General features: G+C 41.9%; 1 protein-coding gene across 2 annotated transcripts in view; it reads right to left on the reverse strand.

Moving 5' to 3' along the window:
• Positions 1-20,822, reverse strand: part of THSD4 (thrombospondin type 1 domain containing 4) — a 584,405-nt gene that overhangs the window by 303,752 nt on the left and 259,831 nt on the right. For both annotated transcript variants that reach the window (XM_057544214.1, XM_057544215.1), the window contains one exon: positions 5,105-5,241. In XM_057544214.1, coding sequence (XP_057400197.1) covers positions 5,105-5,241 — 137 coding nt within the window. The remainder of the gene's footprint in view (positions 1-5,104; positions 5,242-20,822) is intronic.

Genomic DNA, 20,822 nt, shown 5'->3' on the forward strand with positions numbered 1-20,822 from the left:
AGCCGAGCAGTGACCCAGCTGGGAGAGGAGGTATGAAAGCCCCCGTCGAGCGGGGAGGGGCGCGGATGGTGGGCCCCGCATGGAAGGTGCTGGCTGACCAGGGATGAAGAGGGCAGGTGGGTGGCAGAAGGGGGTCTTTTCCCTCAATAGAAGGCACCATGGGAGACTGCACTCTCACTCTTGCTTAGCTTCTTCCTGTCATTAGCTCGGTCAGGACTCAAGAAATTCAGTGTGAATAAAATTAAAAACAAGACAGGAGCCTGGGGAGGTGCCAAGAATTCTCCCTGACCTTCAAAGCCTTGGGTTCCGGGGATTTAGCCAAGGGGCCTTCATGTCCTTGTGTTATCAGCCCTCAACTGCCCATCCCAGCCAAAAGAGAAAGCTCTGTGTTGGATTCAAGACTAATTTCATTTGCTGAAATCCAACAGATTGAGTCACCAAGTACCTCAATTCATTTACACAATTATTTTAAGTACCTATTCAAAAGCAAAGTGCCTGGAATTGCTCCTGGCCTGGATGGGCGGTAGGCAGTGGTGATGGGAACAAATAATCACAAGAAGTGGGAACAGAAGAACAGAAACAGTGCTCAGTGGGGTCAGCCAGTGGCTTTTGGGCCGAGCCCACCGGGTGGCCCAAGAGTGGACGTGGAACGGCTCTCCAGGCTGCCAGACAGTGTGTTCATTCTTGTGGAGGCATAGCCCTGCAGGCCCCTGGCTCAGGGAGCAACACATCCCAGCCCAGCCAGCACCAGGGCCCCAGAAGGCCAGGCAGGAGACAGACGACGAAGGGCCTGGACTTTATTCCACAGGCAATGGGGAGCCACAGGTGGAGTTTAAGCAAAAGAGAGGCATTATCCTAATGTGTGTTCTAGAAAGACAGTTTGTTTTGGAAAGACGCAGTGAGGAAAATAAAATCAGAATAGGGGAGACACCTAAAGCACAAGAGTTTCCGCCTATCACATTTAAATTACTCTTTCTGTTCTGATTAACAATTCACCCTAAAAAGCCAATATTAACAATTCACCCTAAAAAGCCAGTATTATCCAACTCATTTTGTCTTCATAACAGTTGTCTGTAAAATGGGGACTGATAATGCATACTGACTGAGTTATTGTGAAGACAAATGGCTTAAGGCATCCTTCTGTATGAACAGCACACATCACAGTGTCTGGCACAGGGTGAACACTCAGAAGCAACTCCTTGCTGTGTGCATTAGCTTCAACACCTTCCTGCGTGGAGGTTTTGCATCAGCCTATTATTTCAAGGCACTTACTCAAGGACTGTTTCTCCACCATCAGGGGTTTTTTTCTGGTGGGAGGGAGGGTAGGTCTTGGGGTGAGTCTGACTCTTTCATGATCATTCAATTTTGAAAGCCTGAGGTTTCTGAAAGGCTGGTCTCCAGGGAGCTAAGGTTGTGTTTTTGTGCTTTTTTTTAGTTTCTATCCAAGGGACCCTGTTCTTTCAAATGGCTGCTATACCTTTGAAGGCAAAGTTCCATCTATTTGCATTAAGTTTCCAGCAAAAATAATATGTACTTTATCAAACTATGAAAATCCAGAATTTTGCAGAGCTTGAAACTGAGATCAAGGGAAAAAAAAACCTCATAGCACACTTAATGTGATGCTTAATGATAGAAATGGTTACTATGCTCTCTGTTAATTAGACATAAATGCTATTTCATTCCCATCAATGACAATCATGACTGGGTGGGGGAGAGACTTCTCTGAAGACTGGCCGGATGTTCCTATCTGATGTCTAGAGAGATGAGTTTAAGGCGAGGAAAGTAGAATCTCTGTGGGTTCAGATACACCCTCTTGATTTAGGAAAAGTCAGGACTAGAGTTCTTTCCCTTCAAAGCCTGGCTATCGGTATGCAGTCCTTAGTCTGAGGCCAACATTTAGGCTCCTTCATTCCCTGTCAAGAAAGGAAGTGTTACCCAGTTCTGAGGGACTGGAGACGAATTCCCATGTTCTGCAGCCCCGAGCTCAAGGGTTTCTGCATTCTTACAGCCTCTCTTCCAACTCTTGGATCTAAAACCCCAGTGGAGCTCCAGCAACAGGGTAAACACAGGCTGGCCAGGGAGCGCTCTGCCAGGAGCTGGAACAGAGGATTCCAGCTTGCTCTGGGTGGGCCTGGGGTGGCTTGGAAGTGGTTTGGTGTCAGGAGGACGCCCTTCTCCCTCAGCTACTCTTGTGTAGGTTTAGCTCATATTCTTATTTAATGCTTGTCACTTTTCATTAACTTTTGCGGCAGGCCCGGGTTTGCTTTCAACTCCCTGTGTCCAGCAGAGGCTTTCTGGAGCTATTTCAGATGTAGACACTCCTGTCAGAGAGTGACAGCTCTCTCAGCCACAGGTCAGCGAGGCAGAGATAGCAACTTGAATTCTGGGCTTCCGATCAAGTATTCAGAAAAGGGCACTTTACCCTTTGAAAGTTGCAAACTAAACAGAACTTCAGCCTGGGAAGCAAATGTACTTCTGATTATTTAAACTGAAGTTCTAAAGAGGACGCGACAGTCAGTGGTTCCAACAACATCAATGAGCGAATTTCAGGCAAATGCACAGAGAACAAATACGAAGTAATATCCAAGTTGTCCTTGTAACATCAAATTCCTATTCATCTACTCACATCCTGGGGAATGTCTGTCTCAGTCTTTCAGCAATTATCATCTTCAAACTGTGCTGTCCTACACCACTGGTTTTCATCAATTAGTAAGAATCCATACCCATGTCCTTATAAGTGTTTGTTTTCCTTTCATATCATCAGCTTAGAGGCACTTAATGCAACACTAAGAAAACAAGCTCCCCCAGTGGAAAGAGACCACATTTCCTCTTCCTTCCAACTCATCTCACCACTGTATATTTACATTTCTGGTTCTTTGTGAACTATATTTTAATCACTGTGCCCTTTAAGATTTTGCTACTCAAAGTATGATCCATTGACCAGCAGTATGGGTATCACATGGGAGCTTGTTGGAAAAACAGACCACTCAACTCTACTCCAAAATAAAATAAAAAGTTAAAAAAAAAGAGTCCTCCATATCCTTGCCAATACTTGTCATTGTCAGCCCTTTACATTTTTGGCAAATGGTGAGTTTCCCTGATTACATGTGAGGTTTAGCACCTTTTCCCATGTGCCTACTGAGCATTTGAAACGTGGCTAGTCTGAGTTGCACTGAAAGAAGTAAAATACACACCAGATTTTGAAGAATTAATATGAAAAAGAAGGTAAAAATGTCATTAATAATTTTTATGTTGATTACATGTTGAAATGATAATAATTTGGATACACTAGGTCAAATAAGATACAGTATTAAAGTTGAAAAAAATAGACTACTCAGGCCCTTCCCTAGACCTACCAATGTAGAATCTGCCATCCCCCTTGAGTCACACTACAGTGTAAGAACGCTGCACTACTCTTGCAAATACTTTCGCATAGAAAATTCATATACAACAGGACATATGTGGGCATAAGCAAACATAATACTAAGAAAAGCCAGCATGCTTTGCTAAGCGCCAGACCTGTTATGAGGACCTTATGTGTATTGGCTCGGGACTCCTCACTACAATGCAGGAAGTAGGTACCATCCTCCTCGTGTTGTAAATGATGTACAGGCACAGAGAGCTTACGGAACTTGTACAAGGTCACACAGTCAATCATGGAAGAGGCAGGATTTGAACCCAAGCAGTCTGACTTCAGAGGGCATGTTTTTTAACCACTAAACTACACCACCTCCCAGCAGTGTGCACCTGTATTCAGGAAATAGAACAGTTGATTCAGGATCTGAAAGAAAAAGCTAGGTTGCTATAAGGTGCATTATTTCAGGTTCAGTAGCATTTAGAAGCAGGGACTAGTTGAGCCGGAAACCACAAAACACTAACGGAACTCTTTTGGGTATTATCTGAGGACAGTAAGGAGGGAGGAGATGCGTGAAACCCAGTTTTTTCCAAACGAGCAGAGATTGGAGGCCAGATGGGTCCCAGCCTTCAGTGTGCTTCCCATCGTACTCCCTACCTCTTTTGTGCTGCATCAATGCTCTGGGGGTTTCTTGCTCATCCGAAGACAACCTCACACGCATCAGATATCAAATGACAGCTTTTTCCCTCCTTTATTCACAATCCGAGAATATCCATACTGCTTTGAGAAATTATTTTGTATCCTATTTAAAACCTCATTAAGAAAAAGGCTGGAAGGGGAATGGGGGTGCTTATAAATCATACTCAAATAGCTCTAATACTAAACACAGTGGCAATTTACGTTCAAAGTAGAACAGGAACTTTCAGACGTGATAGCCAAAGAGCTCTTCCTTTGATGAAACTCAGTCCTGCCAGCAACTTAATTAAGATAGAATCTTAGTCTGGGCTCCAAAGAGTCATTTACCTGCTAGAGTCAGACCTCCACTCTCACATTTATAGATGAAAGGAGGGTCGACATCCAGGCTCCAATTAATGTGGCTGTGGAATTGGTGCCATCTCCTCTGGGGCGCCTATTTTTAACCACATGGTGCTTTCTGTCAAAGGGTAGCATCCCACAGGGATTCTCTACAGACCAGAATGTTTGCAGAATGCAGGGCTGGGAGTTCCTGGAACAGACTTCAGAAGTCCAAGGAGGCTAAAAACTTCCTGTTGAAAGTACAACTGCAGCTATAAAGGCACTAGACAACTTTCATTTGGAAGCTGGCCCCAGCTGGTGGGAGGCAAGATAAAATACGCCATGCCCTTAAAATGCCACCCTGATGACTTCAACTGTTTCTTGACTGATCCAGCAGTGCCCTTTCCATGACCTCCACTTCAGAGGGAAGGAAGAAGCTTTGGATCCAACAAGGAAAGATCGCTGAGTTTCTTACCACGCACGTGATATAAACGTGCATAAATCACTTAATAACTGAAATGCCAGAGTGAGACTTGGCAACTCCCAAAGATCGAAAACACGGAGCAAAACAAGCCGCCCTGTCTTACGCACTTCTCCCGGAGTTCATGGTTTGGAGTGGAGGGGACCATAAGTTGTGGGGAGGAAGCACGCCACAGCCTGGCAAACAGTGCAGTCGGCAGGCACAGATCAAACACCCGAGAGCCACTCCAGATACGCCAGTCCAGGGGCACTTACCTTGCACTGCCCAGACACGCAGATGGCCGTGCCGTTCTGGTCACAGGGGGTACCATCAATGACCTTCTCAGCCTGCCGTACGTAGAAGCGGTAGCCCATTGCCTGGCAGTTCAGCTCACACTTCCGATTGCCCTTGGCTACCGAAAAAGAAAAACACAACCCAATAATCAATAAGCATCTTTTTTTTTCTATATTTTTTATGGAGATAAAATTCACATAACATAAAATTAACCATTTTAACCAAAGTGTGCATTTCAGTGGTTTTTAGCATATTCACAGTGTTGTACAACCATCCCCGTGAACTAATTCCAGAACATTTCTATCACCCCAAAAAAGGAAACACTGGACCTGTTAGCTGTCATTCCCAATTCTCTCCTCCCTGCAAGACCTTGGCAACCACCAAATCTATTTTTTGTCTCTATGGACTTGCCTATTCTGGACATGTCATAGTCACACACCTTTTAAAATGCGTGAAAGTTATTAGATCTCTCTATTTGATGGTAGAGAGAAGGGCTTGTATCTTGATCTACAGGCACATAGTAGAGATTCGATGCTGAGTGAGTACTGTAAAGGAATTCTGAAAGAATCTCACAGTGCAAATAATAGACTCCACTTTTAGACATCCTCCCATGCTTTAACATAGTCAAAATTATATCGTATAAATCAGCAATCACAGTGAGCACACAATGTTTATGTTCTACTTTTTATTATTTAAAATCTATACAATTATATCATTTTATGTTCTTTTAAATGGCTGAGTTTCCTGTAATAATTCCTCCATTACCAGATATTTAAGTGGTTTCCCTATCACCTTAGTTTGGAGTCCAAAGTCCTCAGCAAGGGATAAAACATCTTTCAGGAGCTGAACCTTGGCTACTTTTATAGTCTCATTTCCTCCTGTTCCTCCTTAAATGTGCATTCTATCCCCAACTAAGCACTTCCTCTGTCCAGCCATTGTTTCACTGCTCCTCTGGCTAGCACCTGTTTCTACTTTGCTTTAGTTCCCAGGTCACCCCCTCTGGGAAGCCCTCCGCAGATCCTGATCTACTCTATATGTCCATCCATCACAGGCTGACCCAGCCTCCTCTACTATAAGGTTAAACAAACTTCATTTGAAGCATGGCTTTGAGGGACCACAGAGATGTGTCTATCTTATTCACTTTTATATCCCCAACACTCAGTAGAGAGCTGGGCACATAGCAAATGCTCAACAAATCCCTGAGGAATAAAAGGAGGGATAGATAAATGAATATTGGCCTTTGGGGTTGTTTTTGTTTTGTTTTTGATTTTGCCTTTCTCTCCTCTCTCCCCACTAGATAGATTCCCTTACCTCGGGGTGTTTCTTTATATTTTTGTTACTTCACAAAAAGTACTTCACCAGCACAAAGGCTGGTGCTCAATAAATGCTAAATTAATTACTGCTACAACTAATATTTTCAGAGCAATCTAGTTGCCTCCAAAATAAGAATGAGAAAAATGTTCAGGCGAGATATATTTCCATATCCAAGGGAGAAAGACATGCCAAGTACACAATGATTTTGTTTAACTGTTTTTGGAGACAAGACTGATGCTATGTTCAGCCATAAACAGCATGTTCCAGGGTCATGCCTTTGTCTGAAAATCTGATTACTGCATTGGATAATACTGACTTTTTCCTACACAACACAATACATCATACTTTCCCCAGTGTGGCTGCGTGACCATCATAGCAATGAACTTCCTTCTACTCCAAAGCCATTGAAAACCACTAACAGGAAATCACAGGCAACCTCTGGGACCACATGGTTTAGGGAAGACTGAAATCTTCTGGGTACTCTGAGCTCTACTGGAGAAGTCAAGGGACTTGATTTCCTGCGCTGGCTGCCCAAAAGATATAAGAGGTGATCTTGGAAAAGTCAAAGATTACCAGAGACGAAGCACCTTTGGGAATGTCTGAAACCAAACCGTCATTTTATGGATTAAACACACACACACACACACACACACACACACACACACACAACTTCACACACACACACCAGGCCTAAGAAAGGAAGTGACAAGTTAGAGGGAAAATTAGTCTCCTACAACCTGCTTTCTCATGTCATCTATGTATCCAGACCCCATTTCCTCTCTCCCAGCTCCTTACTTTGGGAAGTGATATAGCAGGAACTATCCAGGTGCGTTGTTGCATTTTGTAATAAAAGTGTCTGAAAGGCAGCCTCCCAGAGGGCAAGGGTTTTGAGTTCTCACTTCTCTGGGCTTCCTCCCAATCACCTCTATCCTTTGGAATACTATCACTGGCAGCCACAGCTTTATCCCTCAATATTTGCAACCATACTATGGAAGAACATTCTGAGAACAAAAAAAAAAGATGGCTAAACATGAGACAGTGACAGCAAATGGCTACATGAAAATAACCCAGAGGAACGGCCTTAAGTCTGGGTTTCTCCTACCTGTGGCCCAAACCAGCTACTGGGTCTGACCCTCTGCCTATGTGGCTTAGGCAGTGTCCCTGCCTTCTCAGACTTGCAACAAGGAAAAGGGGGATCCTAGGAGATAACTGAAACCTGGGGACAAGTGACTACCTGACAAAATTGCCCAGAATCCTGCTGCCTTAGCAATATTGCATGTAGAGCATCTCATAAAATTACATTAGCCCTGACTTCTCCAGACCCTGCTCATACTCCTCAACCACTTTAAAATGCCACATAAAAATACATCTGCAGGGCTACAGTTTAATGTTTTTCATAGATGGTCACTTCACTCCTCTTTTCTCCCCTTGAATAGAATTACAATTCTGATGCCAAGAGCCTCTTCTCTAAGCAGATTTTGTCATGGTTTCCTCCTTGCAGAGAGAGGGGACAAAACAGGAGAGCACAAGCTAGAAAAACAGGATAAGAGCAAGTGGGCACATCCTTCTCCTCCGTGCTTATCTCCCTCTTACTGCTCTCCCTCTCTGCTCTCATCTGCTTCCTAAAAGTCCTCCCCACCCCCACAGGGAATACTTTTACATTCCACACACCACAGAGGTAGTGACTCTCAGTGTGGTCCCAGGACCAGAAGCATCAGCGTCACCTGGGAACTTGTTGAAAATGCAAATTCTTGGGCCTCACTTCCAACTCCTAAATCAGAAGCCCTGGGGATGGAGCCTGGAAACCTGTATTTTGACAGGCCATCTGGGTGATTCTAGTGCATGGTCAAGTTTGGGAACAACTGCTCTATGAAAACATCAAGTAGTGAACAGACTTGGAAGCAGCTGATTATTCTTACACTGAATCAAAGATGTTCAAATTCCATGCCTAAATTTAAAAGTTAATACAAGCACTATTTTTAATTTAGGATAGTGCCTGGATCTCTGACAGTAAAACAGCCCTCTGATCATTTTTTAAAATTCTGGAGAATATACAAGAAAATTCAGGTTGCTTAGAATAAAGTGACTAACAGCTAAAGGGTTTACCCTCAAATACAGGTTAAATGTTTAAATCACTCATTGAACTCTTTAATTGGAAAATCCATTGATCTAAGAGTAAAGACATTTTTAAGTGATAAAGGGCAAAGAATATAGAAAGAGAGCTAACAGTTATAAAATTTTGGAAGGTGGGAAGCAGAAGGATCCATGGAAATGACTTAGCAGACAGACCCAAGCAAATGGATCTTAAGCAGGAATTGAAGCAATGAAGCTACCTAGTATTGTACCATCTCCAGAAGGCAACTTTGGAAATAGGGGAGAGAGCAGGCCTAAAAACAGAAAAATTATCTATAAGCGTATTTAAGAATTAGTCAGAGGTTCTACTTTCCAGAATGGTTAGCTAAAAGCCTTTGAAAATCAGCTCCTTCATAAAAGCAATGAGAACATTGGAAAAAGCTGGAGTGGCTATACTAATATCAGACCAAACAGACTTTCAGACAAACATTTTTACCAAAGACAAATGAGGGCATTTTACAATGATAAAATCCATCAGGAAGACAAACAAGCCCCAAAATACATGAAGCAAAAACTGACAGAATTGAAAGGAGAAACAGACAATTCAGCAATAATAGTTTGAAATGTTGATACTCCACTTTCAATAATGGATAGAACAACTAGAGCCAGTAGATATCTATAGAACCTTCCACCCAAGAAAAGCAGAATTCACATTCCTCTCAGGTACACATGAAACATTCTCCAGGAGAGAACAAATGTTAGATCATAAAACAAGCTTTAATAAATTTAAGAGGAGTGAAATCATACAAAGTATGCTTACTGATCACAATGGAATGAAATTAGGCATCAATAGCAGAAAGAAATTTAGGAATTTCAAAAATATGTGGAAATTAAACAACATACTTCTAAATAACTGATTAAGAAAAAAAAACCTCAGGGAAAATTAGAAAAAACTTTGAGATTAATAAAAATTAAAACACATCATACCAAAACTTATGGGATGCAGTTATAGTTGTGCTTAGAGGGAAATTTATAGCTATAAACACCTATGTTAAAAAAGATCTCAAATCAATAACTTAATCTCCCACCTTAAGTACTGAAAAAAGAAGAGCAAACTAAACTCAAAGCCAACAGGAAGAAGGAACCTAGAATGGTAATAAATTAAACACACAAGGGAGAGACAACAATAGAGAAAATCAATGAAACTGAAGTTGGCTTTTTTTAAAGGGAAAAAATTGACAAACTTTTAGATAGACTAACCAAGAATAAAAAAGACTCAAAATACTAAAATTAGGAACAGAGAGGGGACATTACTACTGATTTTAGAGAAACAAAAAACAAACAAAAACAAAGCAAAACAAAACAAACTTCTAGCCAGGGCAAAATAGACAAGAAAAAGAAAAGGCATCCAGATTGAAAAGAAGAAGTAAAAGTACCTATCTGTATTCACAGATGACATGACCTTGTGTATAGATAAACTTTTAAGTGCACCAATAAACAAGTTCCTCAAAGTTACAGGATATAAGATCAATATGCAAAAATCAATTATATTTCTATACACTATCAATAAAACAACCTTAAAATAATAGCATTATTTTTTATTGTAAAAATAGCATTTACAATAGCATCAAAAAGAAGAAAACACTTAGGAACAAATTTAACAAAAGAAGTGTAAGACTTACACATTGAAAAATACAAAACACTGTTGAAAGAAATTAAGGAAGATCTAAATAAGTGGAAAGAAATTCCATGTTCATGGATCGAAAGACAATATTAAGATGGCAATACTCCCCAAAATTGATCTACAGATTCAGTGCAATCCTAATCAAAATATCAGCTGTCTTTTTTTGCAGAAATTGACAAGCTGATCCTAAAATTTATATGAAAATACAAGGAACCAAGAACAGCCAAAATAACCTTGAAAAAGAAAAACAAAGTTGGAGGACTCATACTTCCTGATTTTGAAACTTACTGCAAAACTACAGTAATGAAGACAGTGTGATATTATCACAGGCTAGACCATAGATCAATGGAACAGACCTGAGAGTCCAGAAATAAACCCTTATATTTATGGTCAATTGATTTTTGACAAGGGTGTCAAGATAATTCAATGAGGAACGAATAGTCTTTGCAACAAATGGTGTTGGGACAACTTTGCATATCTACATGCAAGAGAATGAAGCTGGACCCCTATCTCACACCATATATAACGATTAACTCAAAATGGATCATCAACCTAAATGTAAAAGCTAAAACTATAAAATCCCTAGAAGGAAGCGTAGGCACAAATCTTCATGATTTTGGATTATCAATGGTTTCTTAGATGATATGACATCAAAGGGACAAGTGACAGAAGAAAAAACAAGATAAATTGGACTTCATCACAGAAATCCATTGAGAAAATGAAATGGCAACCCACTGAATGAGACAAAACTTTTGCAAATCATATACCAGGTAAGGGACTTGTATCCATAATCTATGAAGAACTTTTATAACTAAAAGATAAAAAGAGATTCCAATTAAAAATGGACAAAGGACTTAAATAGACATTTCTCTGAGGAAGATATACAAATGGCTAATAAGCACATGAAAAGATGCTCAATATCATTAGTCATTAGGGAAATACAAATTGAAACCACGATGAGATATCACTTCACACAGAGGATGGCTGAAAAAAAAAAAAAAAAAGACAATAAGAAGAACTGGCAAGGATGTAGAGAAATCAGAACCCTCTTACAATGCTGATTGGATTGTAAAATGGAACAGCGTCCTTGGAATACATTTGGCAGTTCCTCAGAATGTTAAATGTAGAGTTACCATATGAGCAATTCCACTTCTAGGAATATACCAATGAGAAATGAAAACATCCATCTTCACAAACTTGTACATGAAAATTCATAGCAGCATTATTCATAATAGCTAAAAAGTAGAAACAATCCAAGTGTCCTTCAACTGATGAATGGATAAACATAATGTGGTATATCCATACAGGAAATATTACGTGACAAAAGAAAGGAATGAAGCACTGATATATGCTACAACATGGATGCACCTTGAAAACATTATGCTAAGAGAAAAAAGCCAATCACAAAAGGTCACATATTGTATAATTACATTTATATCAAATATTCAGAATAGGCAAACATAGAGGTAGAAAGTAGATTAGTGGTTGCCAGGGGCTGGAGGGAGGTGAGAATGTGGAGTGACTACTAATGGGTATGGACTTTCTTCCTGGGGTGATGAAAATGTTCTGAAATTATATAATGGTGATGGTTGTATGACTCTATACTAAAAGCTGCTAAATTGTACTATTTAAATTGGTGGCTTTTATGGTATGTGAATTTTATCTCAATAAAGCCGTTATTTTTTTAAAAAGGAGCAGCAGCAGCAGTTAGCTTCCTAGATCCCCAAGAAATCAACACATAAATATCAAGAAAGTTTCTGTTTCCAGATTGAAGGAGCCCACCAAGTGCCCAGGACCAGGGTGTTAGGGTGCTCAGATTATCTACCATTACCATCCTAATCCAAGTCAGGATTCCCCCCAGCAGCTGGGAGTATTGCCTGCTGTTAGCTCACAGCTGTGTCTTTCTGGAACTTGCCCCCAGCCTAAGGGAGCCGCCTCACCAACCTCCTTCTCGGGGATAGCCCCTGTCCAAGGACGGGGTCGATGTGGTTGTACAATGGCCCATCCCGTCTCAGTTTGGGGTAATTCCCAGCTCAGAGCTGTTCATTCCTGCATCTCACACCCCTCACAGGCATAGTTCCAGAATCACTGCCTAATAAACACTGGGCACAAATCTCTGTCTCAGGATTAGCATCCTGGAGATCTGACCTAGTACACTATTATGGCTCAGCTGTGAAGCGCATGCACATAGTCATACTGTAAGCAATGGTTATTAATCTAACCAAAATTACAACATAATTACATTGAGAGTGTGTGGAATGGGAAGTGAAGTGTATATGTGTGGTGAGGTGGAGGGAGAGGATGATGAGAGAGGATGATGAAAGAGGGCTACATCATCACCTTCAACAGAAAACACCTGAAACTGAAAAATCCAGAAGTAACGATATAAACATTATTCAGAGATAAGAAGGTAAATATCAAAAGAACAGCTAAAATTATTGGGGAGGAAGAAATACTGGAGGGGGCAAAGTTTGTAGAATTATTTGACTCTGTAAGATACATGCATGCGTAACTTAGATTAAACAATAAAAATTATTTTTAAAAAGAATTTAAAAAATAACTCCAACAATTTGGGTTCTGAGAAATGGAATCCTGTACAGTTTCTATCAGTGGTAGGTCCCTTCCATCGCTATTCAAAATTAACACAAAACTATAAAACTCCTCGCTGTCTTTTCAGGAACTCAGCATAAGTGGGAGAGCAAAAATGTTGCTTTCCACGAAAGCAACACGTTGCTGAAGGTTCTAGATTTTAGCCAGCTTTGCTACTACCAAGGCTTGCATTATCTCTTAGTAAGCAAGAGGGAGACTCCTCAAAGTGGCAGGAAATGAGGTTCAGGCTTTCCCCACAAATGCACATTCTTTCGCCTTCCCTTAGGTAGAGAGAAAATTTCAGGTAAGAAAAGAGGAGAGACATTCTGTGAATAAATACGTGAGGCTATTCTTGGAGAATGGATAACATCTGTGCCTAGTTTCGGATCCATTCAAACTTCACAAGTTCACTCCAAGTTTAACACTGAAGCCCTCGTTTCCCAGGCTCAAGTTCCATTTTTTTGGTAGAATATATGATATCCCTGTTCAAGAAAAGCAGCCTCGTAAACGCAGCTCATAAAACTCAGACGTGGCAGGGTGTTCACCCAACACATGCTGATGAGTGAAGTGTAAACGAATTAGAAACATGTGGATGCACTGTCTTAACTGTGTATGCAGGGTTTATATAAAATAAAAAGGTGTTTGCCCAAAGTCCTAGCAATGGGCACGGAGTTTGCAGTATTTGCTTGGGGGTGAGTAATCCAGGGCAGCCAGAGCCATAGCCATAGCCATGCCAGGCTTGACCTCTGCCAACTACATTATCTACGTGCTAATCCTCCTGTTTATGACGAAGGATCTGCCTGCCCTTGGACTCCAAATTCTGCACTAGACGCAGATGATTACTCTATAAACTGCTTTCCTCCAGACTGTATTTTCCAGGACAAAGTTATGGAAAATAAGAGGAGGAGAATGCTTCTCAGAGCCCAGACTCTTCTCTGGAATTAGAAAACTGTTTGAAAAAGTAGAGACGAGGGGCAAGACGAATTCTTAGCTTTTCCTGTTCTGAAAAGGAAATTGTTTGGCCGTGCATTCCATTATCAAACCTTAAATACAAAAGCATACAGCTTATCAATTATGGATAATAATACCCCTAACCTTCTATCCCACACTGCAACTATGTGATTTAAACTTTGAATCTTATTTAATTGACAGTCTTAACAGACTTGGAGATCTGGACTAAAAACAGTACACAAAATGCCTTTATTTATTTATTTTTTTAATTTTTAATTATTTTTTTTTATTATTTATTTATTTATTTATTTTATTTTTGGCTGTGTTGGGTCTTTGTTTCTGTGCGAGGGCTTTCTCTAGTTGCGGCAAGCGGGGGCCACTCTTCATCGCGGTGTGTGGGCCTCTCACTATCGCGGCCTCTCTTGGTGGGGAGCACAGGCTCCAGACGCGCAGGCTCAGTAGTTGTGGCTCACGGGCCCAGTTGCTCCGCGGCATGTGGGATCTTCCCAGACCAGGGCTTGAACCCATGTCGCCTGCATTGGCAGGCAGACTCTCAACCACTGCGCCACCAGGGAAGCCCCAAAATGCCTTTTTTAAATCCTGAAAAATCACTGGCTCAATGTTGCATAGATGTTAAATTCCTCTTAGCACTGCTCACACTTACACACATTTCTAGTAGGTAACACTTTAATGGTGGTTCTCAAACTTTAGTGTACTCAGAATCACTTTGAGGTTTCATTAAAACACAGTTTGATGGACTCCAGCCCCAGAGTTTCTGATTCATTAGGTTTCTGATTCTTGGCAAACCCAGCATCTGCCTTTCTAACAGGTTCCCAGGTGATGCTAATGCTGCTGGCCCGGGAACCACACTTTGAGAACCATTCTTCTAATTGGTGCTATTGAACCAGGATGGGGAAAGGAGACCCACCCAGCAACCAGACCACTAGTTGACACCCTGGGAATGCACTGCCAAAGCTGACACACAAAATGATGTTCAGCTAACTAAATCAAAGGTTACAGTTTTATACATGCAAGCCAGCCAGTCGAGACTGTAATCAGGAGGCCATTCAAGGAGGAAGTTTCCTTCTGAGCTGGCAGGTACGGTCCATACTATGCAGGAAATGGAGAGGGAAAAGGAACTTCTCTTTCTTTAGCATCTGCATTTGCCTCTGGCTGCCTAACCTCTTCCTGCCTTTTACAATTTTTATGTCTACTGTTTACTGAGCACCTACTATGTGCCAGACTCTTTATGTACATTGACTCAGCTAATCCTCACCCCTGGAGGCTCAGGCAAGCTCATCACCGCACATGGCCCGTTTGAGGGGTGAGAGACATACTCCATGGTGGAAGTAGAGAGCGAGGGAAGATGAGCTGAGATGAGGCTGCAGAGGCAGATCGGCAGCCCAGGGCATGCAAGACCATCATTCTTGTAGAAAGAATGAACACACTTGTCTTGAGTTCTACGAAGCACCATGGCTAGCATTCTTTGCACTTTTCCAGATAGCAGAACGTGGAACAGCAGTAGCCTCCCATTTGGAGAAAGTTCCTAGACACGTAATTTCACAGGAATTGGTTAAGCCAACATTGTCCAAGTTACCCAACCTTTTTTCTGAAATGTGTTCTTTTTCTCTCATGTCATAGTAAATCCAAAGCTGGAAAAAGTGACTGAAAACAAATACCATTATGGAAAAAAATCATGCTGTTCAAAACTCTTCAAGCTGTGTGACATGTAGCGCTACATCTTAAAATGTTACATTTAATAAAAAAATGAAAGTGTGAAAGGGGTTCTGTCAGTAGAAAGCCAGTTTGGCCAACTGTCAGGAAAGCAGCTTGACAGCTTCAATAGAAGTGGGAGGTCATAACTAGTTTCTTATGGGAAAATATATATCTATCTGAGCGGATGTGGATATATTAAAATACGGCATATATACATATCCTCCAGCAAAACAATGTGGCTGGGGTTTTTCTTGTTAAGGACTGAGGCTGTTGAGAGCTCCGAGAAGGAAGCTGGGGAAGGGAACTCTGGTACAAACTGCCATGTAAAGTAAAAGTCTCAGAGGCCAGGGAAACTCAGAGGCAGAGGAAGTGACACCATCTCTGCAGGCAATACCCAGAGGAGGGTGGCTTGACTTCCCATCTCCTACCATTATCATAATAAAAAATATATACATGTATAGGTATGCGTGTATATGTGTGTGTATGTTTACATGTGTGTAGTATTTATATATGTTGCATGTATCTGGGTGTAGGAATGCCTGTGTGCATATATTCGTGTGTATATGTGTACTTATTTATGTGTGCATTATGTGTATAAGTGTGTTCATGTATATAAGTGTGTATGCACACATGTATCTTCCAGAGTCTGTTGGCGCCAGGCCAAAGCAATCAAGAGTGATAAGAACACAATATGAGCTGATCCATAAGGTGGCAAAACTTATTGCATGAATGTGTGGGCAGATGTAGCAAATCCACATACCTGAAAACCAAGCAGTGGTTTTAACGAAGGCTCTCTCTTCTAAACATTTAAGAGCAGACATGGTAAGACACTAGAAAAAGAAGGTTTCAGCAGGAAGAAAGTTTTGAGAGGCCATCAAAAGCCATTTGATGCCTTGGTATGACAAATTCTCAGAATTCAGGGGAAAACTTCAAGGAGCCCCAGCTAACCTCAGACTCAGCTTTCCCTTCTGAGGCTTCATAAAACCCGCTGAAGAATGACTTTCATCGCGTTACCACTCCTCTTGCAGCCATCCTGAGTTCGTCACTCTCCTCAGAACGTCTATTTCCAGCCCCTAAGATGGGGTTCAAGGACATCATTCTCTACAAGTGGGTCTTTCACTAACTAATGACTCAACTACTCTCTTCATTGTTCTGGAAACACACCATGGGCATTCTCACCTCTGTGGCTCTATTTCTTTTGTTCACCTCTCCAGAATGTCCTTGACGTTCCAATCTACCAACACAAACCCTACCTCCAGCATATGATTGTGAAATACACAGACTTAAAAACTGTGACAAGTGCTGTGAAGGCAGAGTCTCCCAGGGAATATAGAACAGAGAAATGCACTCTGTCTAGAGTATCAGGAAAGGCTTTACTGAGGAAGTGACTTTTGAACTGAAATCTGAAGAATGAATTAGTTTTATGAGAGAGGGGATGGAGAGGAAGCCACCTCAAGCAGTGGTACCAGCCTGTGCAAAGGCCCTGTGGTAGGAGGAGTGGAAAGAAGGCCAGTGTGGCTGGAGAGACAGCCCGGAGAGGAGTGAGCCTGGAGGGGTGACCCTTCTTTAAGTCCACAGTTCTCATGATCTCTCTGGATCGGGGTTGCCAGATAAAGTGCAGAATGCCCAGTTAAAATTTTCAGATGCATAAGATATGTTGTATGGGACATACCTAGGCTAAATACATTAAAAAATTATTTGTTTATCTGAAATTCAAATTTAACTGGACGTTCTTTATTTTTATTTGCTAGCAACCTTACGCTGGATACAACCAAAGGACATATTTTTCTACATAACTCATTTGTATTCTCTACCACAACAGGTCTTATTTTTTAGCTGGCTTCAGTTCTTTCCATCTCTCATGACCTCAATCAGAGAACCTCAGAGCAGGAAGAGTCCTAGAAATCAGGTAGTCTGAACTTCTAGCTCCACAGATAAGAACAGGCGGCTCAGAAAGGCTCCGGAGCTGCTCAAGGTCACAGATAAAGACCCCACTGAGACATCTTTCATGCCCTCCTGCTGTGCCTAAGACAGCGCTGAGCACATTAAAACAACAGCCTAATCAATTGTTTGATTGAATTAACAAGCTCATTTACATGCCTCTGTACAGAGGGGGATGAATAGATACAATCCCAGACAGCCAGGAGCTTTCCAAACAAAATAAACAGCCAGCCAGACAGAGCAGAGGCCACTTGCACATGCACAAACACAGGGACAGACACAAAGAACCCCAGCCAGCGGCTGCTTTGACCAGCTAGACTCCTGCCTTTTTCCGGAGGCTCTATAAGAGCCAGGAACCAAGAAGGCTCTCCTCCTTGCTGGCTTGGTGAATTTACTCTTGCATGGTGGCCCATGGAATTGACATGACAAGTGTGGAAAGGGATCATTTTTACCTTAAGATGGGAACTGTGACACTGAAAGGCCTCACCGGCCAGCCTCGTTTGTCCCTTTCAGGTCCTAGTTATTTGCTAAGAGACTTTTTTCGGGCCTTCTCTGCAGGCAGAACACGTTCTGTCCAAATATGCACAACCACCCAGAGAAAAAGGCAGGGGTGGGACCCTCCACCACTATTTACCAAACGAATGCAACATTCAACCCGACTGAAAGCAGGGGAATAATCCCTCTGAGTAAGCTTGGCTTTCATTCCTCCACAGGACTTGAAAAGATGTCAATCCATCCCAATCACAATCAAATGCAAGCATTTCACTTCCTGAAGACAAACAAGGATTTGGACAAATGAGAAACGGAGGCTCCCTTGTGGAGGCATGAAAAGGGAATTCAGCAGCCCAGGCTCCCTCGCTAAGAAAGCACCGGGAAGGATGTTCTTGCCGTGGCCACACAAAGCGTGGCATGAGCTCATCACGCCAGAACCTAATTGAAACCTCAGGCTGAAACAGTGTTTTGTGATATCTGGGGGAAAGGATGGGCAAAGACAAAAAGGAAAAACAAAGGATGTGTACAGAAGAGGCATGAAAAGCGGCCCACTTCTTGACTGTTGGGACGATTTGGATGGTGGCCATTGAGTTAAATGAGGTGCAGCCTTCCTTTCAATCTCAGAGACCCAAAGCCGTTTTGCAGAACTAGCTGCCGCCAGCATTGCAGCTCCCTAGCCAAGGCCTTCAGGGTCCATTAGCACCTTCAAAATGCAATTTAAAAATTGTATCTAAAGAAATGCAGCAGAAAAGATGCTGGTTAGACCTTTAGACAAACCACGTAGCATTCACGAATCCACTGAAAGGCATAAAAGGGAAAGAGAAAGAGCGTGGCTCTGTTATGTCCTTTCCTAGGTTTGAATCTGAGTTCTGCCGCTTACTAGGCTTGTGTCATTGGACTAATTATGTCTATGAACCTTGCTTTCCTCATCTGTTGAAATGGGTATGCTAATGCTTATCTCACAGTCTTGTCTGAGAATCAAATAAGAGAAGGCTTGTAAAAGCACAGGTGCAAATATTTGTTCACTTCCTTTCTTCTCCCCCGAAACTAGATGTCCAGGGAAGTGACGAAGTCTGTGTTTGGAAGCTTTATTAAGAACTGCAGACATGGAAATGTCTGACTTTGTTGAAATGTGGCAACCCTTGGAGGCTGGAGGTAAAAAGATGCGCTAGGTGGTAGTCCCCCCTAGTTTCAAGTCTTTATTAGAAGTATTCCCTTGTCAGTAGGTAGTTAATTGACGTTAGGCTGTCTTCAAAGCTCTGCGGAGCTGCCTGTTCTTTGAATATTCTTTGATAATTGCCGAAACAGCGTGGCCAAGTTAAAATAAGCCTGGAAGACGAGTAGGGAGAGCGGTTCCATGGTGTTTTGGCTGTACTTCAGGACTCCAGCTGCTCAGTAGCCAAACCTTGGGAACGCTGTTTAAGATCTCATTATTCTATTTTCTTTCTCTTTATGGTTCTTGCAAATAGCCACCTGCAAGTTTCATTTCGTTATTGGATCTGTATAGAGAAACGGTTTTAATCCGTCTTCTGAGTCTGCTGTGTTCTAAAGGGCCAGCATCCCCTGCAGCTCAACCCTCAGCCACTGACAAATATAGGTCTTAGTGAGGGACTTGCTATTCTTTTCCTTCAGCAGAAGTTCCCATCGACAAGCATACTCTGCCTCAATGAAAAGCATGTGACAGACCGGGATGTCTGGAAAGAAGGCACCTCTCCCCATACTCCAACAGTACCTAGTCACAGCCAGTATACCTTTGTGAGATTATTGGTTCTTTTCCTAGACCCAGTCCCCTACTTCACCTTGACTATGTAGCCATAGCCCGATGTTCTGGATTCCTTTGGAAAGATTTAGCCAGCCATAATTACCTAAAAAATCGGGGGAGGGGGCCAGAAAAAGAATTCTCTTTAAATGCCTAACAGAGTTGAGATAAAAGGATGTGATCTTTTTGACTGAGTAATCCAGCTTATCCTCTACTCTCCTCTTCACTGTACTAGGCAGATCAGGCTCCAGGAAAACTTCCTGGATCATCCAACATATTAAACGCAGGGCACTGTGACAAATGGGCAAGCACATGTTTAGAGCAATGACACTCAAGGTCTTTCTGTGGGTTCAGAGTGCTGGAGGTCAGGGGAAGGTTATGTGACAGAGTAGACAGAGGGAGATGTGAGATGCAAAGCTGGATTCAACCTTGTGGACCTAAGAAAGTCAAAGTTTCCACAGCTCCCTCTGCAATCCAGAAATCTTCCAATAGTTCTAACCATATTTCCAAGTCCTCTCTACTCTTCCCCCACTGTTTTCCTTGTCCAGTTAAAGCCATACAAAGATTTCACCAAAAACAGATAGTCCCATGAAAACCAAACTAGATAACATAAACAGAGAGAGAATGTAATATAAGCTCTTTTAAACCTTTGGCCTAGATTCCATTGGGCCCATCCTCTCACACCTCATTTTTTTCCTACAACAATAACAGCAATGTCTACAAGAGCCAAAAAAGTGGAAGTAACCCAAGTATCCATCGACAGATGAATGAACAAACAAAATGTGGTATATACTTACAATGGAGTACTATTCAGCACCAAAAAGGAAGGGAATTCTGACACATGCTACAACATGGATGTATCTTCAGTCATTATGCTGCGTGAAATAAGCCACTTAAAAGAAGACACCGCATGGTACCACTTATATGAGGCACCTGGAGTAGTCAAATTCTTAGAGACAGAAAGCAGAATGGTGGTGGCCAGAGTTAGGGGGAGGGTAAAATGAGGAGCCATTATTTAATGGGTACAGAGTTTCAGTTTTGCAAGAATAAAAGAGTTCTGGAGATTGGATGCACAACAATGTGAATGCACTTAACACTACTGAACTGTATACTTAACAACAGTTTAGATGGTAAATTTTGTTATCTGTATGTTGCTACAAATTTGAAAAAAACGGAACTA

This window comes from Balaenoptera acutorostrata, chromosome 3 (genome assembly GCF_949987535.1).
Source record: "Balaenoptera acutorostrata chromosome 3, mBalAcu1.1, whole genome shotgun sequence".
NCBI classification, from domain to species: domain Eukaryota; kingdom Metazoa; phylum Chordata; class Mammalia; order Artiodactyla; family Balaenopteridae; genus Balaenoptera; species Balaenoptera acutorostrata.